General features: G+C 51.5%; 1 protein-coding gene across 2 annotated transcripts; it reads right to left on the bottom strand.

Moving 5' to 3' along the window:
* Nucleotides 1–221: 221 nt before the first annotated feature.
* Nucleotides 222–11,327, bottom strand: Bok (BCL2 family apoptosis regulator BOK). 2 transcript variants are annotated; one of them, NM_017312.2, is made up of 5 exons: nucleotides 11,067–11,127; nucleotides 10,248–10,499; nucleotides 7,566–7,694; nucleotides 1,597–1,760; nucleotides 222–968 (listed from the first exon to the last, which is right to left on the bottom strand). In NM_017312.2, the coding sequence occupies exons 2-5, from the start codon at nucleotides 10,468–10,470 to the stop codon at nucleotides 843–845; spliced, it is 642 nt and encodes a 213-aa protein (NP_059008.1). In that variant the 5' UTR covers nucleotides 10,471–10,499; nucleotides 11,067–11,127; the 3' UTR covers nucleotides 222–842. The 2 variants fall into 2 exon arrangements, with proteins under 2 accessions (NP_059008.1, XP_038939058.1); XM_039083130.2 differs by lacking the exon at nucleotides 7,566–7,694 and having other exon boundaries at nucleotides 11,067–11,327.
* Between the last annotated feature and the right edge of the window lie 7,567 nt (nucleotides 11,328–18,894).

Here is an 18,894-nt window from a genome sequence, read left to right as displayed (position 1 = left end):
CTGTAGCCTTTCTGTACACGTTCTGTGTTCGTTCTTCATTCCCTCACGGTCCCCTCCGAGAACAAATCCAAGGCCATTCAGGACAGACACAGCAGGTAGGGAAGAAGGATGAACTTCTAGGGAGGGATTGGAGCTCCCCAGATTCTGAGCTCCTAGAACAGGCAATATTTGGTACTCCTGGGAGCACAGACGCCAAAAAAAGCAGAATTGAGTCTCACAGCTCACTGGGTAAAGCTTTATTGGAATATAACTTATACAGACCTCCTCATCCACAGGCTCTCTCGTTCATCGGTCAGGCGAACTAGTCCAGAGCCCTACATCTCTGGTTCCTGCCACAAAGGACCCATCGTGGCTTAGGGACACCCTCCTCACCTAGAAATATCTAAACAGCAAGAAGCCTTCTATCTGCCTTTAGGGACAGTAAACACCCCTGGCAGCTTCTGCGTTAGCCACCTTCAGATCAACTATACAGGACCTGCTTCCCACAAAGACTGAGGCCAGCTCATGTCCTGGGAAGGCCCGTCCTTGGGTGGGGCGTGAGCAATCAAGTGAAAATATCTGCAGGTCCCTTTCTCTAGAGCAGGGCACTGGCCTAGACACAGGACACGGGACTTCTGGCAGGAGTTCCAGGAGAAGAGCTACGGCAGACCCAGAGGCCAGCTCCAGACTCTGCCTTTCTCCACTCACTCCTCCCAGAGGCCAGAGTCCACAAAGGAATGGGGTTTGGGACAGGGCCCCAGGGGCTAAATGCTCCCAATTTGAGTGAGTGCTTTGCAGGTGCTGTAGGCCCCCTTAGGTTGGGCCCAGGGACCCTAGGAGTGGCCCCTGCTCTGGTGGGCAGCTCATCTCTCTGGCAACAGGAGGAAGAATGCAGCCTTCAGGAAGCGGCCAAAGCTGCAGAGTGTGGCCACGAGCCAGTGGGAGCGGAAGCCAGGGTCTGTGCTGACCACACACTTGAGGACGTCCGTCTGGGAGATAAAAGGAATAGTTAGCAAAGCCAGACACCCAAGGCCCCTAGAGCCTTGCACTAGAAAAATGTCTACCAAATCACAGAGGAAACATACAAGGGTGTTTGAAAACAGAGGCTGTAGTTCATCTAGACCAAAACTTGAGCAGGATACCTGAGAGCCAGGTGAGGAACTGTTCCAAGTCTGACATCCTTGCCTACCCATATTATAGGTGAAAACAGGCTTCTGGGTAGAGCCCATCCTCCATGCCCAGTACCCAAAAGCATCTTGGATTTGGCCAACCATGTACGCAGTCAGGCATGGATCCTGACATCCCATCTCTAGGTCTTCTTGAGAATGTAGAAAAGTGGGGCTCCCAAGAGGGAAGTGAGGGTGCTTTGGGGCAGTACTGAAGGGACTACGGCTGACCTTTTTCTACCAGGCACCTTCTGGGAGCAGCAAGGAGACAAGAGTTTGGGGTCAGGGAACATGGCCATGCAGACACAGAGGAGCCAGCACCCGCCCATGTCTCAGAGCAACCCTGAGTCCTGAAGCCCTTGCCCACTGCTCCCGCCTTCCATCCCACCCCACCCCACCCTTCTGTTTCCCAGCGCCGCACCCTCACAGCCCTGGCGATCCTCAGACTCACCCATCCACCACGCCTCCGAAGCCAGGTGGCCAGGGTCTTGCGTACAAATTCCCCCAGGCAGTCAACCAGGGCATGAACCATGGCTGGCTGAGCTTGCCGGACGCAGTCCACCGCTAGTCCCGCAGCCACCGAGTACAGGGACACTACCTTGCCCCATGTGATACCTATAGAGAGAGAGTGTGTCAGTCAGACCCAAGCTGGGCTCACAGGAAGAGCCGAGCTTCCCTGAGCTACTTTCCTGCCTGCCATCAGCTAGTGACAATGACAAGGAGCCAGGAAACCCCCATGCAGGCCACCACCACAGCAGGACACTTGGCTGTGACTTGGTCTAGCTTGATCATTGTCTGCAGCAGGTCAGACCGTTCCCTTCTCAGGCAGTTCCATGACAGACGGAGATTCCCAGCTTCCAGTGCATACCTGCTGGAGCCTAGGATGAGATCAGCCTTCCCCACTTCTGATAGGGGTGTCCACAAGAAAGCAGTGTGACTCAACACAGACTGGCTCAGAACTAGACAAGGAGCACAGCAGGCAACTTCAAGGGTGTGTCCAACTCTGTTTTGTCTGCAACTCTGAACCTTGATCTCAGGGCACTAGGTCAGGACCTATCCCATACTTGATTTAAAAAAAAAAAAAAAAAAGCCAAGACTATTGGGCCTTCTGGGAGGCATAACTAAAACCTGGAATACCATAAACAAGTATGAGGGGGATTATACGAGGCTCCCTGACATAGAGGAATTCAAGGGCTGGAGGGATGGCCCAGGAATTAGCTTGCAGTCTATGCAAGCTGGAGACCCAGCGTTCAGATCCCCAGAACCCATATAAATGCTGGGTGGGTACAGCAGCCCCCTGCCCCAATAAAAGCCTCGGAAGGCAGAGCCGATCCTGAGAGCAAGCTGGTCAGCAGCTCTGCCTAGCACTGAGAAATTCTGCCTCTAAATTACAAGGGTCATTGAGGATAACGGCCAACATCATCCTCGGACCTCCATGAAAACATGCATGCATGCATGCATGACTACAGACATGCAGAACATACGTACACACGTAAAAATGGGGGGAAATAGAAGAATGTTGTATTCTATCACCAGTAGCGCCAAAAAAACAAGAATAAAATCCTGGGCTAATCGAAACGCTTTTGAACAAGCAGCAGGAGAATCAGGAGTTCAGTCAAGGTCATGCTCAACTGTGTAGCCTCCAGGCCAGCCTGGACTACATAAGTTCTTATCTCAAGTCAGGGAGCCGGAGACATGGCTCAGGAGTTAAAGAGGCCAGAGGACCAAGTCCCGATGCCAAGACCTACAGTCAGCTCACAAGTGCCTGTGCCTCCAGCTCCAAGCAGATCTGCTGCCTCTGACCTCCAAGGGCACCTGAACACACAGGCACACAGCCACACACAGATACAAACATACACGTAATTAAAAATTAAATAAGTGGGTGCTGGGGATTTAGCTCAGTGGTAGAGCGCTTACCTAGGAAGCGCAAGGCCCTGGGTTCAGTCCCCGAAAAAAAAAAAGAACCAAAAAAAAAAAAAAAAATTAAATAAGTGTCTTTAAAAGAGAGGGCAGGTGTGGTTGTGTGTGCCCCAGTAATCCCAGTATCAGGAAGCTGAAGCAAGAGGAATCTTCAGATTGAGAAAGCCAAAACAGGTACAGATAACACAGTAAGCATTTGAAAAAATAAAACCTATTTCCCCTTGTTAACAGCACAAGAAGATACATTATTACAAGATAGAGCTGTGGCCTACCATGTTAAAAAGCTTTTGGGGTTGGAGATTCAGTAACGTGTTTGCTATGCAAGCATGAAGGACCAGAGTTCAGATTCCCAGCACCCATGTAAAAAGCCTGGCGGGTTAACATGCCGCTGCAGTCCCAATGTTGGCATCAAAAAGATGGAGGCAGAAGGAAGGGCCTTTGGGCTTACTGGCCCAGTCCTCACTGACTCCTAGTTGAATGAGAGACTGTCTCAAAAAAGAACTGGAAGATCATTAACGTCTACCTACACATATGGGCATCTGCACACACTCATACCCTCACACACACACTCATACACACACACACACACACACACTCACTCACTCACTCATGTAAACACACATACTCGTAAAGATGAGAGTTAAGGATTCAGGTAATCACTGTTCTCAGCTTTGCTAGGGCAGACAGTTGAAGATCTGTCCTTGAAAAGCTCCCACGTCCAGTCACAGGCCCCGTGAGAGGCTGACCTAAGCACTAACATTTCGACTATGACGCTCCCCTCCACCCACCTTCACACAGCAGCCAGAGTAACCTCATACAGTGCATGACCCAGCACACAGACGTCCACCACAGTACCATTCACAGCCACCAAAAAGGAAAAACTGCATGTTCCCTGGCAGACTGCTGGGGCTGTGCCACGGCATTGATACAGCCAGGAGCCAGAGTGAAGTTCCGATGAATGCCATAGCAAGGGGAAGGAACCAGACACAGAGGGGCACAAATCCCGTGCCAGTCCTCCTACAGAAAACACACGGAACGGGCATACCCGCTGAGACAACAGATTCAGAAGGGCCTGGGGGCGAGGGACAGGGAATGATAGGCAGAATGTCCTCAGGATTAGGACAAATGGCATTCTGAGTGGGCTGGCATTTAATGTGGCTAAATGTGCGGTATATGTGAGTCACCTCAGTGAAAAGGAATAGGGAAAGAAAAAAAACAAAACAACAAACAGCCCCCGAAAGCCAGCAGTGGCACACAGCTGCCTCTAACACTCTCGAAGGAGTTACTTGCTCTCCTTTCCAGGTAAACCAAGTCTGTAAGCCCCCCCCCGAGCCCCACCCGGCTTTAACAGCACTCTTGTAACTCCTAGGACACAGTTCCGGCTTTCGGTCCGCCGAGCATGCTAGAGAAAGGATGCTCGTGGTCAGTTGGGTGACAGTACCCAGTCATGTCCTCGCAGGCAGGCTACTCTGCTGTCAACTGTTCCCTTGATGACATGGAGGATGGGCCTAGCATCTCAGTCACGCAGGACGCCCCCGTCTGAGTCCATCACAAGATCCAAGGCGCTTCAATGTCTTCCTATTAAACGGTGTCCCGTGGGGTGGCTCCATTCCCGGTGAGGAACAGGGGGCGGGGTGCAGTGTGTTATTTGCTTTTAAAGACAAGGGCTTTCTATGACTGATGGCTTTCTATCCTGGTTGTTCTGGAACATTCTATGTAGACCAGGCTGGCCTCAAACTCAGATATCCACCTTCCTCTGCCTCCAGAGAGCTGGGATTAAAAGCAGGTGCCACTACCCCCCAGCCTGATTTATTTATTTCTAATACATATGGGTGTTTTGTCTACACGGAGACCAGAAAATGGCTCAGATCACCTGGAACCAGATAGAACTGGATAGTACTCTTAACTGCTGAACCAGCTCTCCAGCCCCTACAATTCCAGAACATCTCATCCACATAGCCCCTGGTCGCCCCCACAAGTCCTAATCTGCCTTGCTACAGTTAACATACTCTGCACATTTCGCACAAATGAATTTGTATGTGGCACATTTAAGGCACTGCTCTGCCTCAGCCCTTTTCGTGGCTGACTAATATTCCACATCCATTAGTCAATTAACGGACACATGGACAGTCACTACTTGGGGCTCTGCAAATAATGCTGCTGGGAACACTCAGCCAGGCTTCTCTTGGGTTTTAATTCCATTAGGCATACACCTAGTAGATTCAGTAGATCATGAGGAAATGCCATACCTCACTATTTGAGGACCGGCCAGGCTGTTTTCCACAGTGCTATTTCACACATGCCCTACCAGCTCTGAGTAAAGGCTGACTTCCCCACGTCCTCATCAATACTGTGGATGTCTGGCCATCCTGGTAAGAATGAAGCCATTCTGGCATGATGACTGTGACATTGACCATCTCGGATGCTTGTTTGCAAAGTCTGCTGGTGCTTCCTGACCGCCAGTGAGAGGTGACCACCCTACATTCTCAAGGCCTTCCTTCCCCACCTCCTCCCCAAAGCTTAGAGACAGACACTCAGGCAGCCACCCATGGCTGACGTCAGCCAGAAAGGCCCTGTCTCCCCGAGAGGCTCTTCCAGAGCGAGTGTCTCTCTGGGCTGCCTCTGTGTTCAGGGTGGGCACCAGGCAGAAATGGTGGACATGAGGTAAGGTTATTCTGACCTCTCCCCAGCTCACACTCACTACCACCCAAGGCCCCAGACCTCTCTTTCCTGCTCACACCCACCTCTAACAGAGACCCAGCCCCTCGAGGTCCTGGGCTCACTGCAGCCATCCACAGACCAGATCTATAGTCTCCAGAGCAAAAAGCTCCTTCTAAACCCAGCCATCCACAGTTCGTAAACCAGCCTGCTTGACAGCTTGGAGACAGACACCCAGGCGGCCACTCGTGGCTGGCGTCAGCTGGAAAGCCCCAGAGAGGACAAGGGTGGTCCTCCACCCAAAATGCCAGGCTGCTGGCTTCCTTCCTGAGCCCTGCCCACTGATGTTCCCACCAAGTGCTTGCAAGTTAGCCCTCACAGAGGGGACGGGAGTATTGCCCACTAACTCCTGGTACTTCCTCCCACCCCATGCCACAGCCCTGCTCCGCCTCTCCCACTCCACCACCCACACACTCCCTACTTCCCACAGCCCAGGCCCCTGCAATTTTAGTAGAGGCTGCACTAGCTGACCCTGATCGGTCATGTGAGACTGGCCTGGGCCTCCCTGCTCCTAAGCAAAGGCCACATGGGTCTGGTGTAAGTGACGCATGTGGATAACAAGGGGTCTATCGGTGGTTCTAAGAGCATGGAATGGGAGGGTTTGAGGAGATGAATCTTGCAGCCTCCTGTAAGTCTAGGGCAAGGAAAGGAAGGGAATTTGAGGCAAAGTGGGAGGGGCTGCAGGAGCTTGCCTTTCGCTCACTTCTGAGCAGACATGGAGACTCCTGGGAGAGTCCCAGGTGAGTGTGGTCACAGTATCCAGACCAGCATGTCCCTCATCTCCTAAAGTGCCCCATGATTGGCCAATCTCACTGACGTAGGGATGCTCATTTTTTTGAAATGCCTCACGTGGATCTAGCTGTGGAACTCTAAGCACCACGGTCACTAAAAGCCCAGTATGTGTTGCTGCAGTCCCGCAGAGAGCCACTGCCCTGTAGGGCACCACAGTCCCAGCCAGTGCCTGGCCATGATCAAATGGCAGGATTGTGTCAACAGCCCTCAGAATGACCAGCAGCCCGGCTAGCTGGGTAGTTCAGAAGATAAAAGCACCTGCAGGGCTGGAGAGGTGGTTCAGTGGTTAAGAGCACTGACTGCTCTTCCTGAGGTCCTGAGTTCAAATCCCAGCCACCACATGGTGGCTCACAACCATCTGTAATGAGATTCGATGTCCTCTTCTGGTGTCTGGAGACAGATACAGTGTACTTATATATAATAAATAAATAAATCTTTAAAAAAAAAAAAAAAAGAAAAGAAAAAGAAGGCACCTGTGGCCAAGTCTGAAGACTTGAGTTCAACCTCAGGAACCAAGCGATAAAATTAGAGAGCCACCTCCAGAAGTTGTCCTCGGACCGCCAGGTGTGTGCTGTGGTCCAGTGTGTGAACATACACACATACCAAATAAAAATGTAATTGAAAAACAGTCAGGTATGGTGGTGCACACCTTTAATCCCAGCACTCACGTAGGCGTATCTCTGAGTTCAAGGTCGGCCTGGTCTGCAGAGCAGAGGTCCAGGACAGCCAAGACTACACAGAGAAACTCTGTCTCAAGAAATCAATAAGTAAAACTAAAAATCAAAATACCCAGCAGCCTGTCCCAGTGCTGTGAGAGCCAGCTCTTCACTGGGCTGGGCTGTTACACCCCAAGGGCCAGGATGATGGCAATGACTTTGGGACCCACAGGGCCATATTGGGGGCCCCAAGAATTCTATCCCTGCAAACCTGCCTGATCCACACAGGTTGAGTCCCTCCCAGTGGCGCCTCAGGTAAACAGGCCAGACCTACCTGCTGAGAAGATGTGGCCGGCCACAGCGAGGAAGGCATCAGTCACCACAGGCTCAGACTGCAGGGGGATGTGCAGCTGCCGGGCCACATTCCGATATACGCTGGGACGGATCTGCTCCAGCTCATCTCCTGCGTGGACGCACAGTCGTTCAGGTCCTCTCTCACCTTAGCCCCGTGGCCAGCACTGACCGAGACTTGATGGTACACGGGATCCGCCTGACCACACTTGACCTCCAAGCTAACACCTTCCCTTCACTAGGCTCTGACCCCCACTTAACCTGTTCGACTGCCACCCCTTCACCTTATCTTGCTTCATTTGACTCTCCCAACCTTGGCCCCATGAACAAAGAGTCTAGGGAGACTATAGAACCTCCAAGCCCCCTAGGGCAGACTGGCTGGGCCAGTGGGGCAGGAATCCTGCAGTGGTACATGGGCTCTGCCTGCTCGGTGACTCACACCAGACAAGCAGGCAGGCAGATGAGCAACTGGATAGGCTGAGGAGGAGGGACCAGGCAGGCAGAGCCCAACATGGAGAGGGGCTTGGCAGGGAGACCACATATATGCAGTCACCCCCTACAGCCTCACAGGATGATGGCGGCTTAGGCCCTGGAGTTATCATCACTGGTAATGGTTCAGTGAACTGACTCAGGCAGCTCCAAGATCTGGGACAATGGTACCTAGGTTCCTGGTGCCAAACGGGTGTGTTTTTATGCGGGGCTACATCAGCCCAGCCAGAGCTGTGCCAAGGAGATGCCTTCCACAGTCCCACCCGCCCCCTGGGCTACAGTGCCCTTGGCATCAGCATGCATGCGGAGGGAAAGACAGTGCCCGGGAATTCCACACAGCCTCTGATTGGGTGTCCCCGGCCCAGCCACTTCCCCAGCCAAAGCAAATAGGGAAATGCTGTTGCTGCTTGGCCTGTCCCAGCGATAAGGGCGCCCACGTCATCCCTGAGGCCAGTTGCGCTCTATCTAATTAATTAAGATCTGGAAGCAGAGAAGCAGGAGGAGGGGGGCCAGGGGATGAGGAGATGGCGTGGAAATTCCCAACGCTTGCCTGACCGTTGCCAAGGATAAACCCTGGGGGCCTTTGGAGACTGACCCTAGGAGATGGTTTGGGGACACGAGCTAGGCTGTTCCTGTTTGTGGCTGGGAGCCATGCTTGGGAGGTCAGGAAGATATCGCTGACCTTAGAAGAATTCACCTTGAAAAGTCATGACAGCACCAAACAGAACCCGAACAAGGACACAATGGAATCCAGGCTCTCCCCCTCTGGGAATCCCCTAAGCTGTCTAGAAGGGTCTGAACCCCAGAGTGTAGGAATAGCACTGGGTGATGGGAAAAGGCTATTCAGAGAGCTCCTGCTGAGTTCGAGGCTTTGCACCTGTTCCTTTTTTTTTTTTTTTTTTTTTTTTTGGTTCTTTTTTTCGGAGCTGGGGACCGAACCCAGGGCCTTGTGCTTCCTAGGCAAGCGCTCTGCCACTGAGCCAAATCCCCACCCCGCACCTGTTCCTTTCTACAGACCAGTGTTCAAGGCTCCTAGGACCCGACACAAGACTGAAGACGAAACGGCACGGGTCAGACCCAAAGCAGGACTTTCCCTTTGCCACCCCAGTGCCCTGGGGACTTACAAGAGACCAACATGTCCTTTCTCTAGAGAGAGCCAATGGTCTTCTTTTGTCTGAGGAGTTTACCCAACCAAACCTCTCATTCTCACTCTCCACACACCCAGAGTTAGTCCCCTCTGCCCATGCACAGCCCCTCCTGGGAACCCAACTCAGGCCGAATGGACTCCAGCTCCTTCGAACTGTTGAGCAGGCCAGGTTTACATAGACTTGCTCCTTGAGGTCAGTCCAGCATGAAGATGCAGGGTCTATATAAAACAGTATGAGTGCACACCTCATCTCCCAGGAAGCCAGGTCTGACCTGGCTCCCTCAAACCAGGAGAATGCACACCGCCTCTCCCTGACACCCACTCATCCACTTATTTGATCCCTGCTATCTTTTTCTGGTCCCTTAGAGCCCCAGGCCCCAGTCTGGCTGTGCTAATGTGAACTGTCGTGGATCAAGGCTTGGCTACCCCATCACATGTCCTTTGAGGAGCTAAAGAGAGCTGCTGAGCTAGCTGTGTGTGACTCCCAGAAACAACTGTCCCAGATATCCTTCAAGAAGGCCCCAGGGGGCCTTCCCATCAAGGGAAACTGCAGTGGGTGTCGGACCTCGGCCAATAACTGAAAGGCCTATTTTCCAAAACAAACATTGGGACACGTGGTACCACAAAGGATTTTTTAGTCCAGCAGAGTACAAGGGTCACCATAAAGTTTAGCTGGTAAAATATTGCTCTTCCAGGGCTTTCTGAGTTTTATGGCAAGACCGTCTGTGATCGGGCACCGGGGAGGGGGGAGGCTGACAAAGGAGCCAGCAAGCAGACAAGCCTGGGGAATGAACAGAGCAGCACCAGCCTGGGTGGCCTATCCTCGCATCCTCCCATTCCAGACAGATTTGGGCTCCCACGCACACCTCCTCTTTACAGCAGAGGGAGGGTGAGGCACAGTCGCAGAGGGGCTGGTCATGTCTCAAGAAGGGAATGTCAGTGCAGAACAGCTGTACCAGAAACCCTGATACACAACAACAGGCAGACCCATCAACCAGCTATAGAGGGGCTGCCTAGGATGGTACTCACCCAAGCGCAGCAGCACGGTGCACACCTCTGCCAGGCGTCCTCCAGGGGCAGGCGAGGCACGCTCTGGAGCGCTCCAGGAGAGGCCGGCGCGCAAAAGCCGCGCGTGCACGTACTCCCGGCCTAGTGCTTTAGCCTGGGCCACCAGCTCCTTGTCTGTGGGCGAGCGATCAAAGGCGTCCATGATCTCCGCAGCGAAGACCGAAGAGCGCCGCAGCACCTCCATGGCCGAAGCGCAGGCGAGAGGCGCCACACCTACGAACAGACTTGAGTTCGGCCGGGATCGCCTCCAGCGAGGCGGCGAAGGGACTCCTGCCACGCGAGGAGACCCGGAGGCGCGGCGCGAGACACAGTGGTCCCCACCGCGTGCGCCCGGGTGGCGTCCGGGGCCGATTCAAACCTCACAGGAGGTCGGCTGGGCGCCGCCCTCAAAAAGGGCCGGTTTCTGCTAGCCTCTCGTTTTGCACCCCAAGCCTTTTAAAACACAGTGTCAGGTTCATTTTGGGTTCTAAATTAGATCTCGCAGGTCCCGGAGGTGGCCAAGGGTTGGGAACACCGCGGGGAAGCGGCAATAGGTTCTTTGGTCACAGCGCCCAGGCTCGAGGACCAGATTGGAGGCGCCGGAGGATGCAGAGTAGCCTGCTGCGACCGGGCTCCTCCCTGCAAGCGAGTCCGGTCCTAAGGAAGGCTCCAAACTGCTCGGCGGTCCCTGGGCTCCGAGGCCACGCACCTGCGTACCTCGCAGAACCAGTGTTTGTCCCCGGTGTCGCCGTTCCCATGGTGCTACATCCAGGGGACCGACGCCACGCCCGCCCGACTCACCTCTCCCGCCTCATGGCGCGCAGGGCGGCGATGGAGTTCTGGTTTCAGGACCCGCTCGCCGCCGTCTCCGCTGGTCTAGCCCCTTCCATTCAAACCCGCGAGCGCGAGCCCCGCCCCAGCGCCCGCCCCGTCCACGCCCGAGCTGAAGCACAGGCTCCGCCGGTCTTCCCGCGCGCTCGCAGAAGTCCTGGTCCCGAGGGGTGCGGGAGGCGTACCGCGGACTCCCCGCGGGCGAGAGGCCAGGCTTAGGGCTTCGCCTTCTAAGGAAACGGCAACCCCCGGGGGCGGAGCCGCAGCCCAGCTCTGCCCAACGCCTCCCCGGCTTAAGAAAGGCCAACACAAGTTCTCGGGATGCGCCCGGGAACGCCGCCAGGCTGGAGCTGTCCCGGCAGGCAGCGCGAAGAACAACCAGCTCTGACACCAACCCACTGGGGCGCACCGAGTTCCATTTTAAAATTGGCTGACTTATCTTTTCCTTATTGCCTTGTAGAGGCTCCTTAAAGATCCTGGATTCTTGCAGTTGTCGGGGATCTGATGCCCTCTTTGACCTCCGAGGGCACCAGGCATACACGGGGTGCACAGACATGCAGGCAGGCAAACATTCTTCATACACAAAACAAAAATAAAAATAAGTAAATATTTAAAAAATAGAGTCTGGGTTCTTGGCTTAATCGAAGCCTTTGGAATGTAGTGGAGACTTGGATGTGTGCTTGGGTACTGCAAATACCAGCTCCCACTTGAGTCTAGCCTTGCTTTTAATGAGCTGGACTTATTTATATCAAGTCCAATATATAATCTTTTGTACTTAGTTTTCTCTTATTAGGGAATTTTCCTTTGACAGAAAAAGGGAGGGAGAGAAGGAGGGAGGGAGGGAGGGAGGGAGACACAGAGACACAGAGACACAGAGACACAGAGACACAGAGAGAGCCACACAAGGAGAGAGAAGCTTGTCTGGAACTCTGTTGACCAGCTGGTCCAACTTGTAGGGATCACCTAGCCTCTGCCTCCAGAATACTGGACCACAGCCGTGTTCAGAAGCTTTGTTGTTTTAGGGTTCATATGTAGACCTATGATGGATCACAAACATCAGTGAACAGTGTGGTAGTGAATCAGAGCTCCCTTTTCCTGTACAGATTTCCAAGAAAGTCAACGTCATCTACTAGACTCCGTTCTCCTTCATCTTTTGATCCAACTGCACAATCCAAGCAATGGGATTTGCTAACTTGACCTAATTTCTGTAAGGACAACATTTCACTTAGAGCTACAAAATATATATTCTACACACACACACACACACACACACACACACACACACGGGTGTTTTATCTGCATGCACGTCTGCATACAAGAAGAAGCATTGGATCTCACAGGACTACAGTTACAAGTGGTTGTGAGCCACCATGCGGGTGCTAGGAATTGAACTCAGAACCTCTGGGAGAGCAGTCAGTGTTTTTAACTGTTGAGTCACCTCTCCAGCCCTACCAGGAAAATATTTTTTCAAGTGAACAATCACAAAAACAGTACAAGCCAAAGTAAAAGTCCATCGCCCTCCCACACAAGCCTTTAAATCCCAGGGCTATCGGGCAAAGAAGAGGCGGTTCCTGGGACTTGCCGGGCACAAGCCTAGCTCTGGTGTCACTGACAAATCTGGTCTGAGGAAGTTAGGTGGGGAGAATTAGAGAGCGAGGGGGACCCTGCAGGTGCCGGGGCAGGGAATCAAGGATAAAGTGAGGGGTCTAAGAAGCAGGTTCAGGTTGACTTCATCAACCTGGATCAAACGTGGGGAATCTGATCTCAGACAGTTTATTCTGCACAAATTTAAACACAGGAAAATTTGGAGGAAAAAGGCTTCCTGTTGTGACACAAAGAAGTGTAACTAATCAGAACCTGACCCAGGGTACCTGTCATTTATTCTGACAAGATCGGCTCTAGAGATAGATAAGCCACCTATGCTAGCCTAATGGCCTATGGAAGGCTCTGCCCCGGTCTTAGTTATACAGATGGCACAGACGTCATTTGTACCATTAGCCACCTCCAGACCTGGTTGTGGGAGTTTGATATCCTGGGCCAACAGGTACAGCAGATCACCAGGCTGTTAATCACTTCCAGTTCCAATTCAAATCCAGGTTTCTGGATGTAAGAACAGGTCTTTTTATCTTTCCCACTGGAAAAACAAGTGCCTCACACTCCTGGTTTCTCTGGAGATTTGTAAGAGAAAGGACCTTTGCGCTGTACTCTCTCAACAAAACAAAGCCACTGGAAGTCTTCCTCTGGCCCCATGAATATTCATCACACACACACACACACACACACACACACACACACACACGCATAGAATATTTAATTTAAAAAGATAGAAGGATAGAAGAAAATAGTACCTACAGCTTCACAGTAATTTAAATTCTGTTTTTTTGTTTGTTTTTTTTTTTTTTTTTTGGTTCTTTTTTTCGGAGCTGGGGACCGAACCCAGGGCCTTGCGCTTGCTAGGCAAGCGCTCTACCACTGAGCTAAATCCCCAACCCCGTTAAATTCTTAAATGAAACACTGTTTACCAAAACTGACATAGGAAGAAAAGAAAGTCTAGACAATTCAACACCAATTAAATAAATTTAGTTTGTAAGACTATTCTTATACTATGGTAGTTACTTTTCTATTGTTCTGAAGAGGCCGCACTCGACCAAGGTAACCTAGAAAAGAAAGCCTTTAAGTGGGAGTTTGCTTACACTTTCAGAGAATGAGTCAGCGACCATCATGGTGGGGAACAGGCAACAGACTGACTGGAATAACACAGGATCGATAACTGAGCTCTTCTGATCCACAAGCAGGAGGCAGAGAGAGTTGAAACCTAAAAGCCCAACTCCAGTGACACACCTCCTCCAACAAGACCACACACCTTTTTTTTTCGGAGCTGGGGACCGAACCCAGGGCCTTGCGCTTCGCAGGCAAGTGCTCTACCGCTGAGCTAAATCCCCAACCCCGACCACACACCTTTTAATCCTTCCCAAACGGCTCTACGTAATAAGGACCACGCTTTCAAAATGTATGAACCATAAAGGGGTCACTCTCATTAAAACTACCACATATATTGACACTTTGGGTTTTGTACGGGGGTTGAGGATTTAGCTCAGTGGTAGAGCGCTTGCCTAGGAAGCGCAAGGCCCTGGGTTCGGAAAAGAACCAAAAAAAAAAAAAAAAAAAAGTGCTAGGGGGGAAAGACTGTAGTGATGGCTCCGAGGTTAAGAATTTGTACTGTGCTTGCAGGAAGCCCAAGGTTGAGCAGTTCATCACTGCCTGCGACTCCAGGGGCATCCAGTACCTTTGACTTCCCAAGGTACCTATACTCATATGCCCTCAAAGACATACACACGCATGCATGCACGCACGCGCGCGCGCGCGCGCGCGCGCGCGCACACACACACACACACACACACACACACACACGTAGTGAAAACTTAAGGATCCTTTGGAAAGTCGGTTGGATGGTATTTTGCTGGGGCAAACCTGAGGAATGCTTTGTTAAAGTGGGCACAGATGTGTAGGGCTAAGGCTGACCCGTGAAGGAATGAACGTTTAGCTGAAGCAGGCACAGGAGAGAGGATGTTCTGCTAAAGCAAGTGCGTGAGAGGACACGTGATGAAGGATTCACTGCCAGCAACACACATATTGATCCACCTTACGCTGCACAGCTGAGCTACCTTTGTGTCTTGCTGCTTCTAAGGACTAATTGGATGCACGTGCTGAGGCCTGGCTGTCTCTGCTGGGTCCTGTCACCACTGTTGCTAACCCCACTCTATCCTCTACTGAACTGGGCTGCTGGGAATCCGTGAGGTGTTTCTGAGTGGATCGAGCTGCCGCTGCTGACCCGTAAACCAAAATGCTGATTCCCGGACTGAAAGAATAAAGATTTTAAACTATCCCCCACTGACCCTGCTGTGAGGACAAGTGTACCTCACAGCAAAGAATAACATAACATATTTGGGGGATGTAGCCTGGCTATAGCCACCACAAACCATCTGGCCTCGATAAGGCTTGACTCAACAGTCCTGAGAAAAATGAGAATTAGGGTCAGCTTGCCCCAGAAGGAGGGTGGCCTAGAGTTGAACTGAGCCCAAGTTACAAACCAATGAAATTGCTTTGTGTGACTGTTGCCAACTACCTATGTAATTTTCCCTATAAATCCCTTCCCCTAATTGGGCTCGGGGTCGACTCTTCTGTCTCCTGTGTGAGATACGTGTCGTCCCCAGAGCTCTGATTCCTCAGATGCACCTCTTGTTCATTACATCAAGACTGGTTTCTCGTGAGTTCTTGGGGGTTGCGTCGTCTCGAGATTTGGGTGGGGGCCTTCCCCACCCCGGTGGTCTTTCACAGACAACACAGGAGGTTGCTCCAAAGAGCTTTTCTAATCAGGTTCTCTTCCCCTCCCTGCTCCTTATCCTTTCTTTTCCCCTACCTCTGCTGTGTGGTGGGTTACAAGGGAGGCTAAATTGTTTAAGGACCATCGTTAAAAATACGATTGGAAAAAAAATTAAAGTTACCCACACATACAATTTTAAAAACAAATCATTTTAAAAAGAAAGTTGGGGGCGGGGAGTAGGCACATGCCTTAATCCCAATGCTCGGGAGGCAGAGGGAGGAGGATCTCAATGACTTTTTTCTCTTTTCTTTTTTTCTTTTTTTCCGGAGCTGGGGACCGAACCCAGGGCCTTGCGCTTGCTAGGCAAGCGCTCTACCACTGAGCTAAATTCCCAACCCCTCGATGAATACTTTTTAACATGTGTAAGTGTCTCACCTACATGTACATCTGTGCAGCACATGCATGCCTCTGCTGGTGGAGGCCCAGAGAGGGAGGGTGGCATTGGATTTCCGCAGGGGACGGGAGATACACAGTGTGAACCATCACCATGTGGGCTCAGGGGTTGAACCCTGGGGCTCTAGGAGAACAGCAAACTCCAGCCCTTTGGTGAACTCTCTAACTTGGAGTTGAGCACTGTGGAAAGATCGTCTTAAATTTGTGAAGGTTACTCAAGCTTAGGACTTCCTGCTCTGTAGAGATAGAAATATAAAAGCTCAACAGGGAAACGGGGCTAACCCAAAGTGTGGGTGAGGGAGGGGCGTAGGCAGCCCTGAGCCTTCCAAGTGTGCCTCTACGCCCTTTGGGATTTACTTCTCACAAGAGCTAACCCATTCCCACACCTGCTTCCTTCCTTCCCCTGTGCAGCCTCAGACCCTTCCGGCCCTGCTTAGTTTGTTTGCCTCTACATAAAAAGAGAGCGAGTCTCTCCCCCTTCCTGTCTCCTGTTGAGTGAAGCTTGACTCCTGACTACACAGCAGCCCCAGTGAGTCACTGGGCAGAGCTCATGACTATCTCAGTCCAGGAGTGCAGAAAATAAGTCAAAAGCCAAGCCACTGGGTGTGGTGGGTTATACTTCTAATCCTAGCACTCTGCAGGGCTACAGGGTGAATTCTAAACGGTCGCTGGCTACACAGTGAGACCCTGTCTCAAAAACAGAAAACCAGGTATGGTGGTGCACACCCTTGATTCCAGAACTCGGGAGGCAGAAGCAGGAGATCTCTGTGAGTTTGAGGACCTCTTCTTCCTTGGGTGGTCTGTGCTATAACATACTTTAAGCTCGCTACCTCCAGGGCACCTCAGAAGGCTGGTTGGCACTTAGCAGGGCAGGGCTAGATTTGAAGTCCCAAATCCTGGTCCTTATTGGACCAGGGCTCCTGTTTCTTACCGTAGAGAACGTCTCCACCCACTGGCTAACAGGACCTCTATGTGAAGTGCCTTTCTCAGCAGTGTGAGCTGAGATGCTCTTGTGTAGCTGTTGGAAAGGGCCCAGAGAGAAACTTTGGAAGGAGAACAGCAACGCTGTCCTCAGGTGAGACTGGGCCCTAGCTAGGCCTACTCTTTTCAGGGTCTGTTGGCACAGCACCCTGGGCAACTCTCTCTCTTCCAGATCACAGCAACCTCCAGAACTTATGTGGTCCACAGCACAACTCTAAGAAGAGCTGTACTTCCAGGTTTTGCAGAAGCATTACTGACTAAACAGACGGACACAGGTCAGGGTGGGGCTGGATGGGGCTCGGTAGGGCTACTGGGCATTGGGGCTGGCAGGATACTTCTGCAGTGAAAGTTGTGCTATGGGAGGGAGGAGTGATAGCTGATAACATTGTGTCGGGGGAGGCCTTCACTGACTAGCATCCCAACTCCTGAGTGTGGGGTGAGCCCTGTGTGCAGGATGACCCACTCTACAATTTCTCAAGTCTCCTTTCTAAATGTGCCCTCAGGTAGCTGTTTCCCACACCGTTCTGCAACTGTTGAGGTCCGTGTCAGCCGCTCCCTCTGGACAGACTTCCCTCCTCACAAACCTTGTCTTCCCAGGCCATGACATGCATAATGCATTGAGAACTCCTTTCCAGTCTCCATTCCAGTTCCTAGGAGTGAGATCAGGTGACCCCACACATGTACAGCCATTGTTCTCTCACCCCACCACTGTCTTGGCCTCCTCTCTTCACCAATCTCCCCAGAGAGCCTTTCTTTGGAGACTGGGGGCCTCTTTGCCTCAGGCACTAGTTCTCCCTCCCAGAGCACGCTTCACTAAGTTCACAAAGTTGCAATCGATGAGAAGCAAGCCAGTAAGCAGTGCTCTTCCGTGGCTTCTGCTTCAGTTCCTATCTCCATGTTCCTGCCCTGACTCGCCTCAGTGATGGACTGTTATCTGAAAGTGTAATAAACCATTTCTTCCACTTTTAAGCTACTTTTAGTCATGGTCTTCCTCATAGCCATAGAAAGCCTACCTAAAACAGTAGCTAAAACTGACAGTCCTGGTTTAGTTGCCCAAGTGCTGGAATTGCAAGTGTGTGGCCCCACGCCTGGATGGTTCGTTTGTCTGAGTCAGGGTCTCTTGTCGCCTCACAGAGCTTGACTCTGAACACCGATGCCTGTCAGAAAGGAGGCAATGTCTTCAACCTGTTGTTCACTTGAAAGCTTGTGATTTCAAGCCAGGCGTGATGACACACAACCATAATCTTGGCATTGAGAGACCAAGGCACAAAGATTGCAGTTTCACGCCAGCCTGGGAAGACAGCCAGTAAGAGAGTATCTGGAAAAAAAAACTTTTTTTTAATTAAAAAGAACTCTTGAGATCTCTAGGGGCGGAATTTGACTACTATATCCACAGCCAGATCTTGACTTCTCCTCTTCCTGCTCCTCTATTGGCTTTGCTTATTTGGTTTTATATTTCATTCATTCACTCATGTGTGTGTGTGTGTGTGTGTGTGTGTGTGTGTGTGAGAGAGAGAGAGAGAGAGAGAGAGAGAGAAAGAAGGCAGTTTTGTTAGTGTATGTTAGACATTTAATATTAAAGTTTCTATGATATATATCAATCATGGATGAGCTGTTGTCTACCATGAAGCTGCACTCAGAGTAGTCCAGGGTATTATGGGTAAGAACAGAGTAGGAACACTCAATCAACAGGTCTGGAGACCTACGTAAGTGGAGAGCCCCAGCTTGGACTTTTAGTTTCTTCTCCTCCAGCTATCATAAAATACCCTGGCAAAAGCAACTTAAGGAAGGAAGGCTCCCAGTTCAAGGACACAGTTCATCTCAACAGAGAAGTCTTGGAAGGAGCTTGAGGGGACCTGTCCCGTTACACCCTCAGTCAGAAAGTGAGGAGCAATGACTGTGTGCACTTTTGCATTTTCTACAGTTTTGCATTTTCAGCATTCCACCTCAGGAAACGGTGCAGCTCACAGCGGGTGGGTCTTGTCAAATCGATTACATAACCAAGACAATCCATCACATGCATGACCAGAGTCCTGTCCC

The sequence above is a fragment of the Rattus norvegicus genome, chromosome 9 (genome assembly GCF_036323735.1).
Source record: "Rattus norvegicus strain BN/NHsdMcwi chromosome 9, GRCr8, whole genome shotgun sequence".
Taxonomy (NCBI): Eukaryota; Metazoa; Chordata; class Mammalia; order Rodentia; family Muridae; genus Rattus; species Rattus norvegicus.
Note: the sequence above shows the minus strand (reverse complement) of the source record. Positions and strands in the feature narration are given on the sequence as shown.

What these genes read in the sequence shown, in the direction of transcription:
- Bok (NM_017312.2), bottom strand. Translation starts at nt 10,470, where the DNA reads ATGGAGGTGCTGCGGCGCTCTTCGGTCTTCGCTGCGGAGATCATGGAC. An exon ending in CACCGTGCTGCTGCGCTTGG is followed by an intron (nt 7,695 to 10,247) that starts GTGAGTACCATC and finishes GCGTCCACGCAG; the next exon opens with GAGATGAGCTGGAGCAGATC. An exon ending in CGGCCACATCTTCTCAGCAG is followed by an intron (nt 1,761 to 7,565) that starts GTAGGTCTGGCC and finishes CTCTCTCTATAG; the next exon opens with GTATCACATGGGGCAAGGTA.